The sequence below is a fragment of the Octopus bimaculoides genome, chromosome 7 (assembly GCF_001194135.2).
Source record: "Octopus bimaculoides isolate UCB-OBI-ISO-001 chromosome 7, ASM119413v2, whole genome shotgun sequence".
In the NCBI taxonomy this organism is placed as follows: Eukaryota; Metazoa; Mollusca; class Cephalopoda; order Octopoda; family Octopodidae; genus Octopus; species Octopus bimaculoides.
The window spans coordinates 24,417,931-24,439,392 of record NC_068987.1 but is presented as its reverse complement, the minus strand read 5'-3'; the positions used below and the strand labels follow the sequence as shown (position 1 = coordinate 24,439,392).

Below are 21,462 nucleotides of genomic sequence, written 5' to 3'. Positions count from 1 at the left end.
GAGCGAGATCGTTGCCAGTGCCCCTGGACTGGCTTGTGCGGGTGGCACATAAAAGACACCATTTCGAGCGTGGCCGTTTTCGTGCGGGTGACACGTAAAAGCACCCACTACACTCTCTGAGTGGTTGGCGTTAGGAAGGGCATCCAGCTGTAGAAACTCTGCCAAATCAGACTGGAGCCTGGTGTTGCCATCCGGTTTCACCAGTCCTCAGTCAAATCGTCCAACCCATGCTAGCATGGAAAGCGGACGTTAAACGATGATGATGATGATTATGTTAAACAGATTTATTGACTCAGTGAACTGCTTGAAGCTTGACTGAAACTATGCAATGATTTGAGTTGAGAGAGACACTCCAAAATGAAAAACACAAATGTCTGGTGTAAAAGGCAAGGATGTGTGGTAAACTTCTACAGAAGAAATGATGTGACTAATGAAAGAAACTATTGTCTCCATAATGAAATGGAATAAAGATTTGTCCATCTCCATAATCTGAGTTAAAAATCTAGATTATTCTTGAGGCTTGAGAAATATGATTTAACTAAAATGAAAGCAAAAAAACACCTAGATAAAGAAGCTGTGAAGAAATGTCTCAACTTGAAACAGTTTTATAGCACAGCTTTATGAAGAAATGTTAAATTATACAATGTTTCTGAAAAGTCACCTAAATCTTGAGATTTCTAAAACTGAGGAACTCAATGAAAATATGGTGATGGAAATTTTTCCAGATCAAAGAGTAACCTACTAAACCAGTCTATAATGCTACCTATCATATCACTGTTTGTCTAACACTACCAACCATATTAGTGTATTGGTCATCTGATATTGCTTACAGCACACTGTCTGTTTACCATATCAATGTTTAATATCGCCTACTCCAGCACTGTCTTTCTAACACAGCATAACTAGATATGTGCCCCCACTCTACTACTTTGTTTCCTCATAGCTTTCTTAAACATGAGTATTTCTAAATACAATTTTCTACAAATACATTTCAGATGGTTTAGATTATGATTATGTTGGAATTTGATGTGAAAAAATGGAGATAGGATTTGGATAATTCATATACCTCACCTTTGTTTCATCTGTTTTGTTGAGGGACTTATTCTTCCCCCCACCCCCGATTTTTCACATCAAATTTTGACATAATTGTAATATACACCATTTGATAAGTATTTGTAGAAAAATTTATTTAAAAAAACTCTCACTTTTCAAGAAGTTACGAAAAAATAAAGTCAGCGGACCAAGGGCACATATGTGTAGTTATGATTCTAACACTATCTACTATAACATTATTCATCTAACATTGCCTATACTGCTGCTGCCTTTCTCATTATTTTCTATTTACTATTGGTTGTCTATATATATTGTCCAACGAGGCCTACTAAATTGTTGGAATAGACATGAATTTTAAGTGGTACTACTTAAGAAGAGTGGACCCGAACGCGCCAGTCAGTAGATGGACGCACGCACGCACACTTTCAAGTCAGTGGCACCCGCGACAAAAAACAAACCTTCGGGGGATTTTGTGTACTCCCATCATACTCTTGAATTTGCGTTTTGCATTTTTCCAGTAACTTTCAACTGAGTTTCTCTGGAGGGAAAACTGCGGGGTGGGTGGGTGAATGTTTTCAGAACATTCTAAAACATCTTTCAGAATGGTTCACTTTCGAATATTTTATTTCATTATTTTCACTTTTCTTTATGATTACTTTTGGGTAAGATTTTATTTCAAAATTTGTGTTTTATTAGATAGATGAATAGATAAAATCCCCCCCCCCTCCGATTTACAGTTTATACATTTTTAATCGCGGGTGTCACTGACTTGCGCATGTGCATGCGTGCGTCCGTCTACTGACTGGCGCGGGTGCTCGCGTCGGGTCCACTCTTCCTTAGTAGTACCATTTCAAATATATTTTATTTCCCAATTATTGAATTTATTTTAATATCCTTCCATCTTAAATGTAAAATTCGTTTCTGAAAACTATCTTAACACATAAGGTGTGACGGGCCACGATCGTGTCCCAGATAGATGCATGTAATTTATGGACGTTTGTTGGGATTTAAGGATCTAGTTCAAAACGGGGGCACCAGTTTTCACTTATGTTTTATGTAGTGTTTTTGGTACCGAAAGACTTTCAAACTTCGTATACTTATCTATTTTGTGTTATAGAACAGAAAAAAATTTTTGTATTCGGAGTTATTTCATGTAAAAAATTGTCTTATTTCGATAATTTCAACCAATAACCCTAACCCTACTGCCAATATGCTTCAGCCATTTTTTGACAAGGAAATAATAATTTTATCACCGCCAGAATCGTTTGTTTATATAGTCAGCACTTACTGTATTCGACTGAATGGACGTCAGTCATTGATTGAAATTACAGAAATACAACTTTAACATGAAATAACTTGCGATGTACGTTTTTTAGTTAAGAAGACTAAGAGAAAAAGATGTTTTATATGACACATTCTACCAGTGTCTCAAGTTTCAAAGTGTTTCGTTAAGAAAATACTGGTGCCCCCGTTTTGAACTAGATCTGGGTTTAATGTTACTCAAACACTCTGGTACCTCCCAGAATACAAGATGATTAATAGTTCAACTAATGACTTTTCAGATGAAATAAAACTTGCAACCATTATATTGTTTTTTATGTGTGCATAGTAGTCTCATTTTTATAAAATGCGCTCAGCAGTCCATGCTATGTAAGTGCAAATCCCAGCGCTTTATGGGTTAAAGTAGTATATCATCATATAAACGTTTCCCCACGCATCCTATAGTCTTAAAAGGGAGTAGACACAATGGATAAAATAATCCTAGACAGCTGGACAATTTTAGAATAAAAGTCATTCTAATCATAGCTGTTGTGGGGATTGGACAAAAACAAGTGCACGCTGAATAATAGTCATTGGTATAATGTACCGCAAAAGCAGAGAGAAAACTACGGTTGGACCATCTTGGGCAAAGCAGTAACGTATCGCGCATCAGGTAAAGGAATAAGCAGTAAACAACTCTCTAGTGCTTAGAAGTAAGTTCTTCCAACCTGAACAATGATACTTCCGCTATGTCTCATCAGTGTGTCTATAAACACTGTTGACATATTATTTCTTAATATTTATTTACACCTTGTCATTAGTAAATTATTAACTTCTGTAACTAATTTTAATCATTGTTCATTAGCCAAAAGAAGACAATAGAGATATCCTGTAAGAAGTAGATGAAAGTTCTTTTAAATCTGTCAATTATAAGTCACTACTTCAGTACATCTCATTTCATTTTATTAACTATATTATGTAAGTATCATTTATAATTTACACATTCTCTGTTTTATATTTACATTTCTACTTCATCTGCGCCATTCTTGCTCCATTGAAGAGATAGTTTCATCTCCTCATTTTTACTTTGCTTCGTTATCTCTAATTTCTGTCTTAATTTAAAACCCGTAGTTAATATACTTTGCAGGAAATTTATTTTTAATTTTTATTATAATTCATTTAACTTCGGCGATCCTTTACATTACTGTTGTAAATTCAAATGTGTCTTTTCAGTTTACAGTAACTGAATCATTAACATTTTAAAACAATAAGTAGTTAAGGCGGCGAAACAAGAAGTATCGCTTCAGTGTATCCCATGTTGTGTATTAACATGAAAAGATGAGAGTGAACATGATGAATTTTGATAAACTAGTATGCTGTATAGTGAAATGTCTGAAGTTTTAGAACTGATACTTCGAGAGAAAAGGAATTTTTCATTTCTTGAACATATCTTTTCATTCAAACGAATTCCTAGTCCAAAACTACAGGTTCCTCCTTGCCTCACGTCATTCAAACTTAATCAAATTTATGAATTTCCTTGTGTATTCTTTTGAGTCCACGGTGAAAATGTAAAAGATTGCCCTACCTCTAATAAAATCATTAAGGTACTTATTCAAGTCCTACAATGAATTTTCTCACTCAAATATTTAAATGTTACTATAATCACAATAGGTCTTTTACCTCCAGAAGCCTGATTCAATTAAGTAACCAACATCTCGAATGATGTAGGTATGAATTTTTGTTTGCTTTGGATCTGGTGAAAAATATAGTTTTAGGATATTCTAGGTCTGCTGAGCTTGGTTTATCCACCAGTGGGTATTCTAAGATCCACACTTTTAGTCCTTATTCATTTCTATTACATATCTATACCAAAGTGTCTGTTCTCTGTAATCATGTTCTGACTGTTTCTTTCGGTTCTAACTTTCAATATCTGTGGTCAATTATTTTCTCCAATAATCAACATGTTAATATTTCATTATCCTTTATGTCTTATGTTGTCTTTATTTCAGGTTATCTGATGACACTGAGATAAAAATGTTTCATGGATCGTCAATCTTGGAAAACTAAAAAAAACTTCATCAAGCTGATGTTAGCCCATATCTACAACTCTTGGTTGAATGGATGTGAAATATTTCCTTTGAAGTGAGAATATTTCTAAAAAAATTCTTATACAAATATTTACTCTAATATTTTGTGTGCAGATGAAAATTGGAAGATTTACCATGAAATTGTAATTTTCTTATGTGTGATTACTAATATAACAAAAATATATATTTTTAATTCGGATGATTTTAATGTTCTTTTAGTTGCTCATCATTAATTATAAGATTCCATTTTAAGAAATTCACTTGAATTATTTTTTAATAGACCATCTTACAGAAGATAGTATAAATTAAACAGTAAAGTTATGAATGAAAAAGCAGAAACTGAGAATATTGATGCATCTACTGCTATACAGGAAAATCTGGACAAGAAATCACATCCTTGTGATATATGTGGAGAGGTATTCACAAGAAAGAATTTAAGACAACACAAATTAACTCACTCATCCTCTAAGCTGTACCAGTGTGAAGTTTGTAATAAACAGTTCACCAGCAGCAATTTGTTAATTCGCCACAAAGATATTCACACAAGAGATAAACTATACCAATGTTATATCTGTGATGAAACATTTTCTACAAAAGATCATTTGTCTTCACACATATGTGTTCAAACAGGAGAAAGACCTTACCAGTGTGATACCTGTAGTAAAACATTTTCCAGAAGTGGTCAGCTGTCTTCTCACAAATTAATCCACACAGGAGAAAGACCATACCATTGTGATATTTGTGGTGAAACATATTCTGGAAGTCGTAGTTTATCAAAACACAAACGCATACACACAGGAGAAAAACCATACAACTGTGATATTTGTAGTGAAAGGTTTTCAACACTTGATGAACTATCTTCCCATAGACGTTGCCACAAAAGAGAAAAACCATATCACTGTGATATATGTGGTAAAACATTTACTAGAAGTGATCATTTGTCTTCACACAAATTTATTCACACTGGAGAAAAGCCATATTACTGTGATATATGTGGTAAAACATTTTCTAGAAGTGATTATTTGTCTAGCCACAAGCGTACGCACACAGGTGAAAAACCATATTACTGTGATATTTGTGGAAAAACATTCTCTAGAAGTGGTGAATTATCTTTGCACAAACATATTCATTCAGGTGAAAGGCCATATGTATGTGATGTCTGTGGTAAAACATTCTCTCAAAATGGTATCTTATCTAAACACAAACGTCTTCACACTGGAGAGAAACCATACAAATGTGATATCTGTGATAAGAAATTTTATACAAGTAGTAATTTATCTTCCCACATACGTACTCACACAGGAGAAAGACCCTACCGCTGTGATATCTGTGGTGCAACTTTCACTCAAAGCGGTAGTTTATTTAAACATAAACGTATTCACACAGGAGAAAAACCATATCAATGTGATATCTGTGATAAAAAATTCTCTACAAATAGTCATTTATCTCGACACAAACGTATTCATACAGGTGAAAAACCATACCACTGTGATATATGTGGCCAAACATTCACTCAAAATAGTAATTTAAACCAACACAAACGTATTCATTCAGAAGAAAGTCTATAACATTGTGATATTTGTGAAAAAAAACATTTTCTTCAATTGACTGTTTATCTTCCCACATATGTATCCACACAGGAGAAAGACTGTCACAACACTATAGTATAATAATATTTTCTAGAAGTGGTGATTTTTGTCTTCTGACAAATATATTCATTATATTCATACACGTGAAAGGACATTACTACACTGACGTTTGTGGTAAAACATCCTCACAAAGTGATCATTTCTCTTGGCACCAACATATTTGCAAAGAAAATAACTGTACAACTGTAATATTTTTTGGAAGTAGTGATTTAACTCCGCACAAATGTATCCACACAAGCGATAAATCATATCTATGTGATATCTATAGTAAAATATTTTCTATAACTAATAACATTTTGTAATAAATGAATTTGTTAATGTATATCACTGACTCTTTGGCTTTTATGTTTTAGACTTCTGAACATTCTTCACAATTTTGAACTTAGTTTATCATTCTTGACATGTGTCATGGACTGAACATAAAACATCCAATTCTTATGCTGGCATGGGTTGGATGGTTTGACAGGAGCTGGCAAGTCAGAAAATTGCACCAAGTTCCACTGTCTACTTTGGTATGGTTTCTACAGCTGGTTACCCTTCATAACACCAATATCTTAGAAATGTTTGAGACAAATATATTTTTTGGAAGGAAAAGTAAATGGTACAGATGTGACGGACCAAGAAATATGTGGACAGGCATCACAGAGTGGATACAGTTACAGTATAAAAATGAGATGGGACAGAATGGTTATCTACAATGACCTATAAACAAATGAAATATAATGATAACAAATATTTAATATCAGTGTAGTTGTCAAGTAATATTGAGAGAGTCAGTATTCATGCTTCATGTCAGGATTATTATGTTATATGAGAGTGAAACGTTAGCATTAAGGACTTGAGATCGACATCCACTGGGGCATACCACCTTCATTTCTCTCCAGCCTATGCATGCCTTCTGCATTCAGAGCCCATGTCTCACTACCATGGAGTATAGCCATTTGCACACAAGCATCATATAGTCTACCTTTCAGTCTGAGAGAGAGTTCTTTTGCTGCCAACAGAGGTAATAATAGCTCTCTGAACTTCCTCCACCCAAATCTTATTCTAGAAACAGTACTTTCAAAATATATTTCAATCAATTCCAAAAAGCAAAGAACTTTTATTTTGGGGGAGGGGATTAGTCAATTACATCAACCCCAGTGTTCAACTGGTACTTATTTTATCGTACCCGAGAGGATGAAAAGCAAAGTCAACCCCTGTGGAGTTATAACTCAGAACATAAAGAAAGACAAAATGCTGCTAAACATTCTACTTGGTGTGCTAATGATTCTGTGAGCTTGTCACCTTAATAATAATAATCCTTTCTACTAAAGGCACAAGGCCTGAAATTTGGGAATAGAGGACTAGTTGATTACACTGACCCTAGTGTTTCACTGGTACTTAATTTATCGACGAGGCAACAACAAAAGGCAAAGTCAACCTCAGTGAAATTTGAACACAGAACATAAAGATGGATGAAATACTGCTAAGCATTTTGCCTAGCTAATGATTCTGCTAGCTTGCCACCTTTATAATAATAACGATGATGATGAAAGTGCAGCAAAGTACTACATGTTAAAATTTTAAATATAGATATTCTTGTACAACTTACAAAGGAGTTGGGGATCAATTTTGAAAATAGTGGCATCAGTGAAATTTTCATTTCTAATAGTTTAATGTAATATAAATGAAAATACATTTTTAAAGCTAAATGCATCATTTTATGTGTAAAATACAAACATATATGTTGATATATATATATTATGCCTCTTATTAGCCTGCAGGCATAATACATATATAGCTATCACCTTGCCCCTCCTCTTTGATAACTTCTTGTCTTTCTAACGCTCTTCCTTCTACCACTTATCATTATTCATCCTCTTCTTTACACTTTCACTATACACTACTGCCAGTGTATCAGTGGATCGCCCCTATTCATTGTACCATAACTTCCAATGTAACTAGGGATGTCATTGAACCTTTGCCCATTTCTCTAACACTTAATCTCTTTCATCCTTATAACTCCATCTCTTGCTCGTCACAAGACATGTATGAGGGATTGTATCAGATCTGCATGCACCGCATATATAACACTTTCTATACTTCTGGTCATCACTCCATTTTCTCCAGGCCACTGTTATTGGCATCCATTATTCACACTTACTGTTTGTCCACTTCCATTACTAACATTTTATGAACATACAACTTCTCTAGTGTTGGTGCCACAAAATGCATCCAGTACACTTTGTGATAGGAAGGGTATCCAGGCATAGAAACCACGCCAAAACTGAAATGCAAAAGACAAAAGTAATTCCAAACAAAGACAGTATGAAAAGTAGATGCAAAATGATGAGGACAATAAATACATGAATAATTGAATTTATCATTTAAAATTCTTATTAAAATTGTCTACCAACCTTTATTTGTTTCTATGAATTTGATCACTAATTTGTGTTGAATAAAAACATGACATTTTATTTTCCAACCATTTAGTATTTGTCACATAGTTCTCTGAAGAAACTCTTCAGATTTGTCTTTGGAGATGTCAGAGGAAATAAATAGGTAATTGAGATAAATACAGACTGTCAATACTTACAGTACAGTATTTCTTCTTCTTATTATTATTTCTAAAGAAATCATTCAGTAGAACTTATTTGGATGAATTACCATTAACAGTACATAAAATACTACAAACCAAAACCATTACGAAAATCAAATAAAACTATTAAATATCATTAAACCTTGGGAGAGGCATTATGCTGGTAATAAATAACACTCGATAACAATGAAACTGTACGGGAGATATGTGGATGACATTAACATCGTAGTCAAAACACCATCAAACATTCAGACCGAAGAGAACGAGAAGATCGTGATGGAAAACATCCAGAATACAGCTAATGCAATACACCAGAGCATCAAAGTAACAATAGATTACCCAACAAGAGACTCCTGGTACTTGACACAGAACTTTGGCTAGAAACAATTAACGACAAATTCAAATCCTCCACTCACATTATATGAAACCTATATCTTCAAAGTATGTTATCCATAAGAATTCGGCTCTATCACACAGTGTGAAAATTAATATATTAATAGCCGATTTAGTCAGAATAATGAAAAACATATCCCCCCTGTGCAGTCCTTGGGAGAGACAAAGACATATACAAGACTTCATGCATCACATGCAGTTTTCGGGATACAGCCAGAAAGATAGGATCTGACTATACAGAGGAGCTAGCAAGAAATTTGAGGAGATTGTTGTCAAAGATACAGATGAAACACAACCTAGGTACCGTAATAAACAGTGGAATCAACTACAAAGAATTAGTGACAAAACAAACAGAAAGAACATGTGGTACAATACCGTCAAGTTCCAAGGTGTAATGTTTATAGACACCACACCACACGGAAAACTAGCCTGCAGATTTAGAAAAATCCTCAAAAGTACTAAGTTGAAGATAAATGTCATAGAAATCCAGGGAGATCCATTAGGTCGATAATATGCAAAACATACCCCTTCAAAAGGACAAAGTGTGTAGAAGAGAATTGCATTGTGTGCAAATATAGTCCTGGTATCAACTGCAAAGCCAGAAATGTGGTTTACAAAATAAGCTGTATGGATGGTGATTGTAAAAACGGAAACACGGCATACATAGGTGAAACGGCGAGAAGTTTGGCTGAGCGTGTAAATGAACATTGGAGGGACTATAAGAATCATAAACAAACCTTGGTGTTATACCAGCATGCCAAAGAACAACATGGTGGTGTACTGGACCGAATTAGCATAGAAATCCTGTCTAGACACCCTAATGACGCATCGTTACGGCAAATACAAGAGTCAGTCCTCATAACTGAAACGCAACCAATTTTGAATAGCAAGTACACGTAGATAAAAGCCTTACAATTACCCATGGTTGCAGATGTTGTTCACACATGAAATACAGAACATGAACATAAATAAAAAAAAAAGATGCATTTACGAAGAAAACAGAAAGGAAACCAAAACCAAGTCCAAAGTCTCTATCTTATCTGATATGAACGAAATTTAACAAACACACACTCACATGCTCATACCAGACAATTTCAAAACAACGCTAAATCATACATTCAAAATAAATGGAAGTGGAGAGACAAGTTACTGAAGAGATTGCAATGAAATGATTTAACAAAACAAAAACAACACAAAACTAAATACTGTTTATAAATTAATAAAGGACTGAACCAGTGCATGTGTTTATTATCTCCCAAGGTTTAATTGTATTTCTTTCAACACACGTATCCACATCAAGAATCTTGCACACCAAATACACATACGAAATATTAAATATCAACTTTTCTGAAATTGTGTTTTGATGATTTCACTTCTATAGATATTGTGACAACCCCAAAGATTTCTGTTATTACCAAACTCACACAATTGATCAGTGTTATATGTTGGATAGATAATATGGATTATTAATAATGATACTTTCTACCATAAGTACAAGGCCTGAAATTTGGGAAAGTGGGTAGTTTATTACATCAACCCTAGTACTCAATGGGTACTTATTTTATCAACCAGATAAGGATGAAAGACAAAGTTGACCTTGATGGCATTTAAACTCAGAAGGTAGAGATGGAAGAAATGCCATTAAGCATTTTGTCCACCATAGTAACCATTCTGCTAGCTCATTAACTTAATAATAATCCTTTCTACCATAGGCACGGTGTGATGGTGAGCTTCCATAGTTCTGCAGGTTGGAAATGGGATGTCCTCCCATTGAAACAGAGGAGTTGAGGTCTTCAAGTGTCTCCTGCATGATGTTCTCCAGGAAGATGTTGAAAAGCACTGGAGAAAGGGTACATCCTTATTGAATACCCACTGTTGCCCTGAAGAATTCTTCGATGTTGTTGTTCAGGTGAACTGCATGGATTGAGTTTTCATACAGTGCTTGGATTACTTCAATGTGGTTGTTGTCAAAGTTGTAATTCTTCACCACCTACCACAAACCATCATGCCAAATACAGTCAAAGGCCTCTTTTGAAGTTGAAGTTGATGAAGTTAGACTGGTATTGCAGATGCTTCTTAGTGAGCAGTCTAATGTTAAATATCTGCTTCACAGTACTCCTTTGGAGCTTAAAAAGTATCAGGAATATACAAGATGGAGTTCAGCTCAGAAAAGAGCAAGATCCTGGTTAAGAGCAACAGCTAAACACCAAATCAAAGATAGAGAGTCATCAGCAGCATTGTCCTTCCTTGGCCTATCAGTTATATCATATTGAAAACGGCCAAATTTTTTTTTTACAGCCTTTATTTTACTCTTCCATCTATTATCAAACATGAAGGTAACTGATTTCTGATCGGTTACTAACTAGAATTAGTAGATAGTGTGTCCACTTCTTTAAAGATATAGCATAGGATTGTTTCCATAAAAGAATGTCTTTGCTCACAAGCTAAAAGTATTCTTGAATAGAAAGCCACTGGGCATCCTGGTTGGCACAAGATATAGGCTGGCAGCAATAGCATGCTCTGAAGCAATGTTCTCAACTACCAGCAGCACGGCCAGATCAATTGCTTTTGTAGTAGAATTGGCAATGTCCTACTTTAGACTCTCAAAAGCTTTCAGTTCTAAAATGCAGTGCAGAAAGCATTTAGTATTAATTATAAAATGGAGTTTATCAGATAATTTCAGGACTCAACATAACTAATTAGTGTTGACAAAGATGTAGCTGCTATTGCTAGCATAGCTGACTGTAGTACTCTCACAGACTAATGTGTGTATGTATTGCTGTTGCCAGTTATTTAAAGGCATTCCATCTTTTATTTTTAAAGCATAATGCATTCTGCTTTACAGTATCTCCAGTACTGTCTTTAAAAAAATTGCATAGTGTGGTACAAGGCAGATTTTGGGTTACAAAAAATAGAAATAGTCACTATTGTAATGGTTATGCACTTTGGGGAAAAAAAACCTGTTGGAAAAAGGGATGGGGATGGTGTGAATGATTTCAAAAAAGCTGAGTCATGTTCAGAATGTAAGATGGTTATGCTCTTTAAAAAAAAATGGTGATCATGGCTTGAACATTTTAAAATAAAAATGGAATGGACACGTTTAAAGATGTGTACTTAGAATGATGCAGGTTTTTAAGCACCAACATAATGAGCAGAACACAACTAAATCAGATAATGGACATAACACAACTGAATCAGATGTTTTATCTTCCATTGCAAAAAAACTTTCAGATGCTCAATTACTGAATATAACATTTGTTTCTGTTTAGGCTATCTCCCACTGATATCGTTCAGGAAAAAAAAACAACATTTTAGGACCTTCCTGCACATGTATCTAGAAAGAAAAATGCTTTTCTGAAATATTTCCCCAAACCATTTTATGGGTAATAATATTAAACCTCAATACATTCAGTATTTCTATATGTAAACTGATTACTTCTAAATCTCACCAACAAACAATATGCATTGCTGAGGAGGTAGGTCTAATAAAACTGAAACATACCTTGCTATTACTTGTTGGCATTAAAAACAATAACCATAACCACTCATATCTGATAGTCTTCGGTTTCTAAAATTTAAACTTAATTTTACTAGTTGTCCCCCTTTTTTGGTGTTTATAAAATGTTGCACACCCACTGGAGGGGATATCTTTTGTCTTCAGACTGCATGGACAATCCAAGTTAACCAAATTTTTTAACTCCTTATATTACATAAGTGAGGCCACATTGTATTATACCTAATATACAAAACACTCTTCTAACATACTTTAACTCAACTAATATTAAGTTCTGTGACCAATATCCATGGAAGCATTTATACCAACAACTTTCACCAGATAGTCAATACGTATCAGAAAATGATATTACCTTGATTAACTCTTTTGGTACCAACCTTATTGAGACTCCTCCTGATTCTATAATACAAACTTCCTAATTTACAGTAATCTAAATTGAAACCTTCCATCAAAATTTTCAGTTAATTTGTGTTCTGAACACTAGCTTAAAAATGACAAAATTTGTTTCACAAAATTCTTCATTCTTTTCAAAATGAATGTAAATGAAGGCAGCCTATTTCATTGAAAATATAGTAATGAAAGTTTTAAAATATAAGGATTTGAAATTTATCAAATTACATGCAAATATTCAACAATATCAATCTTACACACAACAGGAGCATTCAAGGAAGAAAAACTTTCCCTTTCAGTTTCAATTCTTAAGGTCTGCCACGATACAGAGTTACCAGGTCAGTTTCATGAAAAATGGCAGATTGTATTAGAAAGTAGCCCAGAATGAAAATATAGCTGGCAAATTGAAAATATATAAACATAAGGATTTCCTGTAGATCAGTTCTAATTAACACAGTTGATAACTGAATAAGACATTCATTATGATTCATACCTTTAAGGCACTGAGGTGGCATATTCATTAGCATGCTGGGCAAAATGCTTAGTGACATTTTGTTAATTTTTACATTCTAAATTCAAATTCTAGAGGTCGACTTTGCCTTTCAGGGTTAATAAAATAAATACCAGTTGAACACTGGGGTCAATTGTAATTGACTAGCAGCCTCCTCTGAAATTGTTGGCCTTGTGCCAAACTTTGAAGTCATTATGATTCATGCCTTATATTTTAGTGCATTGAAAATTTCATTCTCTTCCTTAATTTCTTTCTCACTGTAGCTTCACTAGGAGCAAAATCAGTAACAAATATAACTACTTTGAGTTTTAGTTGTAAAACTGACAAAATGGCAGTCCCCCAGCAGAATTGGCACAATTTGCAAAACAGGGTAGCGAGTAAAAGAGAAAGTGTATCGAAACCATCCTGTTTTTTTCACTCAGCTTTGATGGAGGTTATTCTTTGAAACACATTTTCAACCAAGAAATTGCTTAGTGGCATGCTGTAAACAGACAACACATGACAAATCTAGCAAGCCAGATTCATCCCTACATCTTTCGGTGTTGTTGGTCTACACCAGGCTTCTAACTTGTCTTTAAGAATTTGCTTAGTATACTTTTCCAATGGTGTGTTAACAGTTTGAGCCACTAGTTCTCTATTTCCCAAGTTTAGATTGGTCAAAGTTAAAGGCAGACCTACAAAAGAAAGGTGAATGTCCAACCCATGCTAGCATGGAAAGCGGACGTTAAACAATGATGATGATGATGAAGAAATGATTTTTAATCTTCTGAAGGGTTTCACTATTTCTAGCTACACTGTTTAAGAGTTCTGAGTACATCTCAAGAGGCTTAGATAGCTTTTCTAATGTGTGGCTTTGTTCTTAGAAAATTTTTTTGATGAAATTTTATTGGTTAAAAACTGTTAAAACAGCTCATATATAAAGTCACCTATTTATAAGGTAGATTTTCTACAACTGAATGCCTTTCCTGTCACCAGCATTCACTTGCTTCCAAGCAGAGTAATTTTTCCCCATGATCTGACACATTTCCAAAGAAGAGTGGAAACAAACAACACTACTTGTATGAAGGGGACGCTTGTTTACAACATCACATAACAAGACCAGGAGACACAAGCACTCATACATGTATGGATGTGCTGGGCTTTCAATTTGTTTGGCAAATTTACTCACAAGGCTTTGGTTGGTCCTAGGTGCCATGCAGTGTGACTGAGCTCATAATAATGTACTTAGTAAGAAAACTTAATCATACAACCATGACTGCATGTTTATAAATCAATGTCTAAATTCATTTCAAATTTCACATTGAGTATACAAAATTCTTGTAACCATAAATTGTAAAACTATGCTGTTCATGTTACAGTGATCAAACATTTCTTTTTTTGAACAGCACATTAATTTTAGCAAATTCACACAACACAAGTCTCATAGATGTTAAATTACATTTGTTAGCTGCATTCAAGTAATCTTACATAAAACATTTTATAACTAGATGCCACATAAAAATGCAATTTTAAAGCATCCCACTAAGAATTTGTTTTATATAGTTACTTCTTGCCAATCATGTGGCTGAAAAGGGAATTATTTTAACTGGCTCCTCACTAACATCGATTAATTCATATGCTTCTGTGTAAAATTTTCATTGCAGCATAAGGCCTTCTTTAGTTTTGCCCTTTTTGCTATCATATTCTTCTTGATATACAATGTCTTTCTTTTAATCAATTTTAAAAATAATGAAAAATTCAATAGGATACCTTTCTCCTTATCAACCCGGTGCTTGGAACATGAAATTATATAGAAAGGTTTTTTAACTTATATCACTTTAAAAAGAGGAAGTATGTATCACAGATTCAGGAGCAGCCTCAGGCACATTGGTATCAAAAGAGTTCATTCAGTATTATCATGATTTAAGTGTTAACAAACTCCAAATATTATTTGGCCAACTATTAGAGTTGCAAATCTTTTTCACTAATTTCTTGTAGTTGCAATCATTGAATTAAGTCCACAATAGTAAGGAATTTATTTAGCTGAGTAAATTGAGAGCATGAGCAATAAACAATAGAATAAATAATCCAATATCAAGAAGTTCACTTTCTCAGACATCTGATAAAACTGTCAATGATTTACCAACATTATCCAAGTAGTAAGCTAGATGGAAACAACAGACATGTCTTACCAACACTCAGTTTACTATACATTAATAATATAGAAAAGAGAACAAACTAAGCAATTATTTCAGGTATCATAAATATAAAAGGATGTCCAAGGCATGACACTTCTAATATGGCTGTAGACCAACCGAAGCCTTATGAGTGTATTTGGTAGACTGAAAGAAGCCCATTGTATACAAGTGTGTGCGTGAGTGAGAGAGAGAGAGAAAGAGAAAGAATATGATTGTGTCTCTTTGACAGCATGATAGTTGTAAACAAGTGTCACTGTTATACAAACAGTATCATTCAATTCTAATATATGCAAAAACATGTCGGGCCATGAGGAATTTTTACCTTGTTTTGAAACAGAGGTAGATTGACAACAGAAAGGCATTTGACCATAGAAAATCTGCTTCAATAAACTCCATTTGGTCCATGCAAGCATGGAAGAATATGTGTTAAAACAATAATGACGAACATCTAGAATAGATCATCTGGATGAAATAACCAAGGAATTGTGAATTTAGAACTAGATTTCATTCAGCCACCCCATATACACACTCATATATCAAGCAAAATACAAAATAAATTAGGTTGGTGTCAGTTTAACACTATCATGGTGTATTATAGAATTCTAAGAGACACCAGTTATCAAAAATACAGCAGCAAGTGATTTGTTCTGGATATTTATGGGTGTACAAACAAGTATAGAGAATATGTGCAGTTATGATGGCACTGATGATGACTGAGTCCCAACTAGGAGCTAAATTCCTATCCTTTGATTATTAACTCTAGTGAGATCAAGTTTTAAATTATTTCAGAGCAAGATAAATATTTTTATATTGTGGAGAATAATTTTAACCAACCAAAGCTTGTGAGGGGATCTGGTAGTCAGAAACTGAAAGAGGTTCATACGTGTGCATGTATGTGTTTGTGTCTCCTTGTCCTGACATCATGCAAAAATTATGATTATCGCCATCATACAAGTGACATCTTTTACCTAGCTTGGAAACAAGTGAGAAATGGTGAAAGGAAAGGCATCTAGCTAGGGAAAACATGCCTCAAAGAATTTCATCAGATCCATGCAAGTATAGAAAATTGGACATTAATTGATGGTAACTGTTTATTACAAAGTGTCACCATAGCTATGATTTACCTCCCTTATGGATATGTTTACTTTTAGGAAATGTATCATTACAGATATCACAATGGTATGATCTTCCTTCCTCTGTGAATATAGGTGTTGAGAGAAATGACTATGCAAAAGTTTCACCACAAATTTCATAGTATATCAATAGCTTTTCTCCTGTGTGAATATCTTTGTGGGAAAGTTAACTCACTTCTATGAAGGTTTTTCTTCTGTGTGCATAAGTTCATGGTAAGACAAAAATGTCTTTGTAGAAAATGCTTTACCACAGCTATCGCATTTATATGGTCTCTTTTTAGAGTGGATAAGTTTGTGTTTAGAAAAAGAATCACCTCTTGAAAATGCTTTACCACAAAAATCACATTGGTATAAAGGTCTTATTCTTGTGTGCATACGTCTGTGGCAAGACAAAGAAACTTCTGTAGAAAATTTTTTATCACAGCTATCACATTGATATGGTTTCTCTCCTGTGTGGATACATTTGTGCTGATCTAAACTAGCACTTTGGAAGAATGTTTGACCACATGCACCACAATGATAAGATGGTCGCTCTCCTCTGTGTATACAAATGTGTGAATGTAAATCACTAGTCATGGAAAATGTTTTATGGCAAAAATCACAACGGAATGGTTTTTTTCCTGTATGAGCAAGTTTGTGATCAAGCAAATGACCAGTTCTAGTAAATGTTTGGCTACAAATATCACAAGAGTATGGTCTTTCTCCTGTATGAACAAATTTGTGGTTTGACAAATAACCACTGTAGGCAAATGTTTTACCACAGATATCACATTGGTAGGGTTTTTCACCTGTTTGGATACATATGTGGGAAGATAAATGACCCTTTGTAGAGAATGTTTTATCACATAAATAACATTGGTATAGTTTTTCATTTGTGTGATTATGTTCATGGCAAGTTATTTTTGTGTATTTTCGTGTATTTTCTTCTGTATGGATAGATGAATCAATATTCTCAGGCTCTAGTTTCTGATCCATAATTTTCTCTTTTAATTTATAATTTCCCTGTATGATGATCTTCATTAAAGTGTGATGGTTTGGCTGTTAAAAATAGAATAGGGATTTATGATGATAGAATCTTGTAATTAATAACCAGAAAATAAACAATCATTAAACTTGCATTAGTTAACAAGATATAACAAGACATTAGTCTGTACAATTAAAACTTCATGGTAAATTTTCCACTTAAACATTAGAATAAGAATTTTCATAATCTCAATTCCAGGGAGGATAATTGTAACTCCATTGTAGTCTTCAATACTGACAATTACAGTTCCTTTCTTTATCAGTAATTTCTGAACACAACAGGAACATTGAAAACAATTGTTATTGCAAAAATTTCTTTAAAAGGAAGTTTTCCATATTAGTAAACTACACTAACAACAGAAAAGAAAAATATACACATCAGATATTTGCCTTATATTCACAAAATTACTTTGACTCTTCTAATTTCATTGACCTCTTCCAGTTTTCACACACTACCAGTTAACAATGGTCAACACTGCTGTAGATGTACAAAATATTATCATTGTGATGCTTGTCATCATCACAAATTGAAAAAGACCAACAGGGGTATAGCAACAAAAGTTTTCAACCTGAGAGATCTGTATGAAAGGTGCTGGAATGAAAGTAACTCCTACACCATCTCAAAAACAATAAATATAGACTTTATACTTGTAAATGAAAGTCATTATCATTATTAATGTTGCATCCAATGGTCGCCATTAGGAAGGGCATCCAGTTGTAGAAAGCATGTCAAAGCAGACATTGAAGCATGACAGTCTACTGGCTTATCGAATCCTATGGAATCATCAAAACCATGCCAATATGGAAGACAGATATCAAAGGATGATGATGAAGCTTTCACCAACGTGTATAGAAAGATATTAACATCTGTGGAATTTAAATAAAAACAGAATAATGAAATGTGTAAACAAAAAGTTAGTAGTCATCTGCAATAATCCAAGGAATGGAATCAATTGTCAACTAGGAAAGAATAAGGTATGCATTTAGTAAGTTACTTGAACAAAGTGACATCAGGTAATGGCAATCGAAATTACAAAAATAATACTTCAAGCCATTAATCAAACATACTATTTTGAGAATTGTTTTCAAAATATACACTATAAACTAATTTGAAATTACAAATATTGTTAGTGGTACTCAGAATTTCAAGGATCCATTAACTAAAGTTCTTGCAAATATGCTTGAAAACATTTCAAAAAGGTATAACTACAGAAGTATCACCAACCCCATAACTTGCTAAAAGAATTAATAGTATTAAATGAAATTTCTCAGAGATACATTTTAGATGGTGAAAATTACAATTATGGTGGGATAGGGAAATAACTTTTGGGGGAGATGACAATGCAGTCCTAGACACCGAACTTTGTGAATTGCATATTTTGGGGAAACAAAATTTCCCTGAGATACGTTTTCTATAACACAGATTACGATTATCTTGCTAAAATTTAAAAAATAAAAAGTTGCAATGAACACCTTAGAAAATTTCACTAAGAAGTATTCAGTGGTTAAATCCTTCGAAAGAATGTAAGTAATCTTTTTAAAATTGTTATGAACAGCATCAAAAACATAATCTAATGAAACTGGATACATAAAGAACAATTTCAACCGAATATATATCAATATCTCTGTTTATAAACAATAATTTTGTTTTATTAATCAACATTCGTAACTGACAAGTTTCATTTCCTCCATTTGTAAATTTCGCGACTGTTTCCATTACTTCTCCAAGATTTGTGTAGGAGATCCCCAATGTAAAGGCATTACCCATATTTCCAAATGGTATCAGTCAAAATAAATAAAATCTAACGTGTTACGCCATGTTTTTAACTGAATATACATTATATTAACGATTTTTGGAGAAGTTTCGGAATAGTTATCATTATCTCATGCGGAAGGAAAGGGAGACGGATTGGAAGAATGTTTTGAAAAAAATTCTTTGACAATTTTCGATGAAACAAGAATACTGAAAAATGAAGGAAACAAACGGCGGAATTCTGGTTTAAGCACCCATATAACCGAACTTTTTTTTATTTTTTGTACTTTTCACAAAATTTTTGCGTATTTGCCCTTTTCTAAAGAAAGAAAAAGCCAAATTCGCAAAAAAAAAAAAAAAGTATTCTGAAAGTCCGCTCAACTTTTTTCTGCAACTCTTTCCTAGCCAACTAATGAAGCATATTTTATTCACATGAAGCCCGATAGATAAGAAACTTCTACATTTGTCGTTCAATTCTAGCAGATTTTATAAAATGGTTACCCACCATTACCTCCACGTGTTTCTTGTAGGCACAATAGCAGTTGAGTTTCGAAATATTCTATAAATGTGTAAAATTTATAAATGATACTTACGCAACAATGTAGTTCGTAGATTAAATAATTGAGATGTAATTGAGTTCTAAATAGAATTGAGTGATATACAGAAGGAGCAAGACTTAAAATTGATGAGGGCATTGATAGATTGAGAAGAACATTTTTCTACTTCTCTATTGTCTTCTGGTTAATGAACAATCTCTCAAGTTAATTACAGGAGTTAATTAGTTATTACTATTACAGTATATGTGTAAATAAAAATAAATAACATATTGACAACTCCAGATGGAGCGAAGATGACATAGCGGAAGTGACATTGTTCGTACGGTGAGAACTCACCTCTAATCACTAGAGAGCAGGGTAATGATCCATGCATCGAGGTTGCTTTGTTTACTTTCGTAAATCCAGCAGTGATTTTTAGTGTTTACGACTTATCGCTGTTTTAATTGGGGCTAAGGAAATCATTCATTGAGTATGAATATGTAAATATATTTTTTTATTTTCGGCACTGTCATGGTTAGCTGTCAGAAGTGAAAGTAGAAAAATCTGAAAAGGAACGTTACTGCTGGTTTGAGTTGATTCTTTGGCTACTGACTGGCCGGAGCTATCTGTCTCTCTGTCTGCCTATCTATCTATCTATCTGTCTGTCTATCTATCTATCACTCGCCCACCTTCGTTTGTGTCCGTAGAATTTATCAAATTAGAAAACGCAAATTTAATATAAAAATATATTTTCTGAAATTGCAAATGATTTAAAATATAAAAAATATAATTTTCAACAGAGAGAATTTATCAAAATAGAAAACAAATGAACTTAAGTTTAAAAATAAATGTGATACTTATAATGTTTCAAGCACATGGATATTGGTGTCGAATTTGTTCCAATAACTTTCCGAAGAATAGTCGTACCAGGCAATATATGCTCTTGTATAATTTCTAAAAGAGTGTCTGCAGACCGGTCTTCCACTGCCACCAAAACACATCTTGTATCCCTTTCCAAAGCACCAAACACCCACTGCGTTTTAACCCGATGGCCAACATTGTACTTTCTTCTGACAAACGCACTTTCATCTATCTCCACAGTTCGGTTTGGCCCTCCGAGCTTAATGTTTTGTGCAACATAATATTCTGCACATATATCACGGCAAAAATTTCTCCAATCTGTGACGGCTACATTCGCCAAACGACATTCTTGGGATATTCCCTTTGCTAAATCTTCTTTTGCCCAATAATATAATATATCAATAATTTGTTCGCACTTCAATTTACTATTTTCTAGAAATGTTCCTTTTCTAATCGAAACCATTTTTCTACAAGGCCTTCCACATGACCATATCACGCCATCCGACAAAGGCTACTTCCATCATGCTAGCTCCATACGAGG

General features: G+C 33.8%; 2 protein-coding genes across 5 annotated transcripts in view; one reads left to right on the top strand and one right to left on the bottom strand.

Annotated features, from left to right (window-relative positions):
- The window catches only part of LOC106872807 (zinc finger protein 681), a 9,916-nt gene extending 3,543 nt beyond the window's left edge, over positions 1-6,373 (top strand). Inside the window, exons 1-3 of one of the 4 annotated variants that reach the window (XM_052969386.1) lie at positions 3,025-3,291; positions 4,323-4,455; positions 4,681-6,373. In XM_052969386.1, coding sequence (XP_052825346.1) covers positions 4,721-5,968 — 1,248 coding nt within the window. In that variant the 5' untranslated portion in view covers positions 3,025-3,291; positions 4,323-4,455; positions 4,681-4,720 and the 3' untranslated portion in view covers positions 5,969-6,373. Of the gene's footprint in view, positions 1-2,744; positions 2,987-3,024; positions 3,292-4,322 lie in introns of those variants that run through there. The other 3 variants (XM_052969388.1, XM_014919925.2, XM_052969387.1) reach the window with 3 other exon arrangements.
- Positions 6,374-14,141: 7,768 nt separating this feature from the next.
- Positions 14,142-20,603, bottom strand: LOC106872821 (zinc finger protein 239). The gene is made up of 2 exons (XM_014919945.2): positions 20,118-20,603; positions 14,142-17,786 (listed from the first exon to the last, which is right to left on the bottom strand). Exons 1-2 carry the CDS (start codon positions 20,217-20,219, stop codon positions 16,926-16,928), a joined length of 963 nt encoding a protein of 320 aa, XP_014775431.1. The 5' UTR covers positions 20,220-20,603; the 3' UTR covers positions 14,142-16,925.
- Between the last annotated feature and the right edge of the window lie 859 nt (positions 20,604-21,462).

Coding starts and splice junctions, on each gene's coding strand:
- LOC106872821 (XM_014919945.2), bottom strand. CDS start 20,219: ATGCCCTCATCAATTTTAAGTCTTGCTCCTTCTGTATATCACTCAATT. Junction 17,787..20,117: donor TCTACGAACTACATTGTTGC/GTAAGTATCATT, acceptor TATTTTTAACAG/CCAAACCATCACACTTTAAT.